Source organism: Echinops telfairi, unplaced genomic scaffold (assembly GCF_000313985.2).
Source record: "Echinops telfairi isolate 266 unplaced genomic scaffold, ASM31398v2 ScPeMD7_4;HRSCAF=17, whole genome shotgun sequence".
Taxonomy (NCBI): Eukaryota; Metazoa; Chordata; class Mammalia; order Afrosoricida; family Tenrecidae; genus Echinops; species Echinops telfairi.
This window is the reverse complement of record NW_022103900.1, coordinates 3135608-3140418: the sequence shown is the minus strand read 5'-3', so window position 1 is coordinate 3140418 and position 4811 is coordinate 3135608. Positions and strand designations below refer to the sequence as shown.

The following is a 4811-nucleotide window of genomic DNA, read 5'->3' as shown; positions in this document are numbered from 1 at the left end:
GAATTAAATGATCCTTGGAAAATGATATGACCTCTCAGTTCCAGAGGTCCAATTATGGTAAACCATTCTGAAAACGTAAGACATTAATCTTATACTTTATAAAAGCAATAAAAAATAATTTCGTAGGGGGGGGGAGAAGTCTAATCCTCCTGCTGGAAGGCTAATCACTGGTTGCAGTTTGAAGATTAATTCACTGTCTCAAGTTACTGAGAGCTAATGTGATTTTTAAAATATGGATTTGAGGCCCTTACCCAAAAACTGTTAAGAAAGAGTCAGGACATTAAGAGGCAAGAGCTTGCAACTGCTAGTTGGAGGGAGAAGGAGGAAGGGAAAAACACAACCAGCAAGTGGAGAATCTGAGATACCAGTCAGTCAGTATCTATCGAGTGCTGTCTTTATTGCACTGTGCTCCGCAACTTGGAAAACCCCAATGAGCTAAGATATGGTCTGCACCTAAACAGTGGCTGGAGAACCAAGACAGAGAAATAGCATGCTAATGCTGTAAGATGAGCCAGAAAGTCTTATGATACAGGCAATCAACTGCCAGTGTGCTACACTGATCTGTTATTAGTAGTTCAGAGGTCACTAGGGTGCTTATATAGGAGGAAAGGAAATTTCTGTTCAGAAACTAGAAAAAGTATGAAAAGACAACTACAAATTTGCCAGCATCACTTTTGCCTGGCTACTTTAAATGGTCATTGGGTTATTAGGGAATTACTTGCTATTCATTATGTACATAATGAATTCAACAATATTGGCTTAGAATAATATCCTTATACCTTGGAGCTATATCCAAAACATTTGGGAATAAAATGTCATGATGTTGGCATTAAGTTAAATTTGTTGAATTGAGATGGTAGATACGTGGGAATTCAGTATACTATTCTTTACCCTTCTGGACATTTCAAATTTTTCATAATAGAAAGTTTTAAAAATAGCTTCATTAAATTTAAAGGCAGAAAGAAAAGACTAGGATGAAAATACAACCTAATTTTTGTCTTTGGTTCTGTTAAGAGGAGGCAGATGATGAATAAATTCTTCCCTTCAGTATAGTATTCAATTGCTCTGCAATGTACTTGTGTTGATTTTAGAACGGAAAATTGTGAAGCTTTAAAAAGAGCAAACCTTGAAATACCAGGTAAAAGGAATTTGAAAAGTTCTACAAAGTGTAAGTTTCTTCTTCATTATCTTGAAATATTAAAAACCATAGGTAAGGAGGTGAACAGGAAGGGTGGGTCAGGGGAACATCTCTGCCCCCAGCATTTACTTCTGCTTTCTTAAATCTTATGGTTAGTTGTGGTGACCTCCAAATAATTTAAACTCAATTCTCTCCATGTAAAGTGACAGTTAGAAATCTTAGCGGTTCAAATAAATCCCTAAAATTTAGTAATTCACAGATTAATTTGAGCATCAAATCTCTTGCTCTTTCTTAATTCTCTCATCCACACAAACAGAAGTTTAAAAAACAACTTCGATCCATGGTGAGCGTCTGTGAGAGACGATGATAGTTGTCCAAGACTGTTTTCAGAGTAATCTCTTGTTCACGTGAAATTAGCCACTAGTCCTAAGACACTTCTAATTAATTTTGCATCATCATTGTGTATAGGAGAAATAAGAACCAAGCCTGCTGGCAACTAGATGGTTTGTGGCTCCCATGTCTGAGTATTTTGACCAAAGATTCCTTAGAGGAACGCTACTCAAAGAGGGGAAATGCAGAAAAGAATTTAAAATTCTCATGGACTCTAGACATTTCTGGAGGCACGAAAAATAGATGAACCCCTAAAATTACTATCATGAAATATTCTAAATCTTAAACCCAAAATATCCCCAGAAGGTATATTAAAGCCAAATAATAATTTAGCCTAACAAGTAAAGGTCAGCTTTGAACATTATGCTCTTTTAAGAGCTATCTATAGGGTATCAAATTGACAATAGCCAACTAGCTAGATTAGATAGGAACCTTGGATCCCTGGAGTATATGGAGTATATGTTAATGAGGGAGGAACAGTTTTAAAAAGAAGCTAAGAATATAATCAATGTCACTAAATTGTACCTGTAGAAGCTATGGAATGGAAGTATGTTTTGTTATGTATATTCTCAACAACAACAACAACAACAAAGACGTATAAAATGTAGGGAAATTAAAAAAAAATAACACAACTGACAGATGCATGACAATATTCTCCCAGAATTTCTCAACATCCCATATATATGTACAACTCTGTAGGCAAAATCTTTAAAACTTACTGCAAGATGTTCAGAATTGGAAAGACACTGTTTCCAGCACCACAGCCAACCTAAGATCATAAGAAGAAACAAACACCATGAAAACAAGTCTACACTTTTCTCATTCATATCAGATTTTCTGCCCAAGAAACATACCACAAAAGAAGTACAAACAGCTTTAAAATTTTTGAAGCACAATATCACTTATTTATAATCCTAGGAAGGTAAATTTCTATCAAAATAGAAAACACCAAAATTACAATATTCAAACCAATAAAGAGTATGATGAACACATGAGGGGGTAATCCACCTAAAAAACAGATAAAAGCTCTCTGCTGGGTGGCTCTTTCATAGGATACATTTTCCTCTGCTAGGCAAGCCTTAAGCACCTCCTCTGAGTTAGTGCACCCAGTGGCGTTGCCTGGAAAGGTTCTCTCTGGTCACAGTGAATTTTTTTGCAAAAGCAGTTTTGCTCAAATCTCGTTTTTGGTGATGGCTGATTTAAGAGAACAGTGAGCGGCTGTGAAATTTTGATTCCTGCTCAGGAAAAATGCTTCAAAAACTGTTGTGATTTTGAACACAGCTTACAAGGACAGCACTATGGGAAAAACTCAAGTGTACGAGTGGTTTTCTCATTTCAAAAAAGGTAAAATGTCGATTGATGACAAACCTAGTTTTGGACATCTATCAATTTCCAGAACGGACAAAAATGTTGATGAAATTTGTGTACTTGTGTTCTAAGACCGACTACGGACATTGAAGAGATGGGGAAGTTATCTGAACTATCTTGAAGCTTGGTTCAGTGAATGTTAACAGATTTGGGAATGAGAAGGGTTGCTGTGAAATTTGTGCCTTGGGTTCTGACTGACCAGGAACAAGTGCTTCAAGTGGAAACATGCCTTGCTTTGAAAAAACAGTCACAAGGTCATTACTGGTGATGAGATATGGTGCTATTCTGATGACCCTGAAAGCTAACATCAATCAAGCCAGGGAAAGACACCATCGTCACCTCGCCCCAAAAAAGCTCACTGAAGTGAAATCAAAGATCAAGTCGATGCTCATTTGTTGTTTTTGATGTGAGGGGATAGTGCATTTGGAGTTCATCCCACCAGGTCAGACTGTTAACCAAGCTTTCTATTTAGAGATTCTGAACAGATTGTGTAACAGTGTGTGACAAAAAAAGGCCTGATTTGTGGCAGATGGGGGACTGATTTTGCCACCACAACTATGCACCTGTTTAAGAAGCCATCTCAGTGTGCCAGTTTTTGGCAAAAAAACCGACATGCCTCTCTTGGCCAACCAATTCACTCACCTGACCTCACTCCCGTGTGACTTTTTTTGATTCCACGAATGAAGAGGGACATGAAAGGACAACAATTTATCAATACAGAAGAGGTGAAGAAAACGAGGGAGGTGCTGTCAGCCAGCCAAACAGATGAATTTGAAAAATGTTTCCAAGAATGGAATCGCAGATTTGACCAATGTATTAAGTGTAATGGAGAGTACTTTGAAGGTGATAAGGTTTTTTTGTAAAAAAATTTAAATACATAGTTTTTTTAAAAATTCCTGTTTGGGGGGGGGGTACCCCCTCATACACTGCTGTGGAATTGGTACTTATCAATGTGTTTTAAAAGTATCAACATTCTTCATAAATTTTGGACTAGCACATCTAATGCAGGACAATAAAACAAAATACAGTTAAAGTATATACACAGAACACCTGAACAATCTAAATGCTCAGTAAGGTAGAAATACATTAGCAACATTACAGAATTACACCTAGCAAAATATTTTAGTCAAAATATTTTACACCTAACAAAATATTTTAGTCAAAAAATTCTTTTATACAGAATTCTTAAAAGTAGGGAAAAGTATTTATCATATAATGTTAACTAGACACAAACAACAACCAAAATGCATGTAATACATAGCTCAACTACCTAAAATCATATAAATAAATGAATAAAATATCAGTGTATTTTGACAGTGGTTAAATCCCTTGCTTGTCGGATTGTGGATTATTTCATCTATCTTATCTACTAAGTATCAGATTCTCTGTAATGAGTCTATACTACCTTAATAAGCAGAAAGAAAATATTTACTTAAAAGAAGAAAATCTAAGGCTGACTGTAGTGTATAATAAGTTATGTATGTCATTTATTTCTATTTCACCTACAAAAAGGTAATAAGACAGAGAGCGAGATTAAGGCCAAAATTTTTTTTTCCTGGACTCTGTCAACAGGTAGGCAGCCCGAGGCGCACATGCTTGCCTGTCTGGCCTGGTGACCTCTGGGGCTGCTGACCAGGACGTGCTTGATCCAGGCTCCTTCCTGTCCCTCCCCTGAGTTGTACTGGAACATGCTGGGGCCAGGGCACACATGGGTGGAAGTCCTGGGTCAGGTGGTGCCACTGTTGCTGTGAGGGATGGCCGGAGAAGGGGATGGAGGGAGAAGGGGGTGGAGGCCAAGGCCATCATCCTGCTGGGGACACAAAACCAAGCAGAGCTGGCCCTGAAGAAAGTCACTGCAAATGAAGTCCTCTCAGGTGGTACACGGCTTCCAGGCAGCACTGTGTGTGTGTGTGTG

General features: G+C 37.7%; 1 protein-coding gene across 1 annotated transcript in view; it reads right to left on the bottom strand.

The window, feature by feature from the left end:
- Positions 1–4811, bottom strand: part of METTL8 (methyltransferase 8, methylcytidine) — a 141312-nt gene that overhangs the window by 18946 nt on the left and 117555 nt on the right. Inside the window, exon 6 of the mRNA XM_004718092.4 lies at positions 2248–2297. Within this exon, the coding sequence (XP_004718149.2) occupies positions 2248–2297 (50 nt within the window). The remainder of the gene's footprint in view (positions 1–2247; positions 2298–4811) is intronic.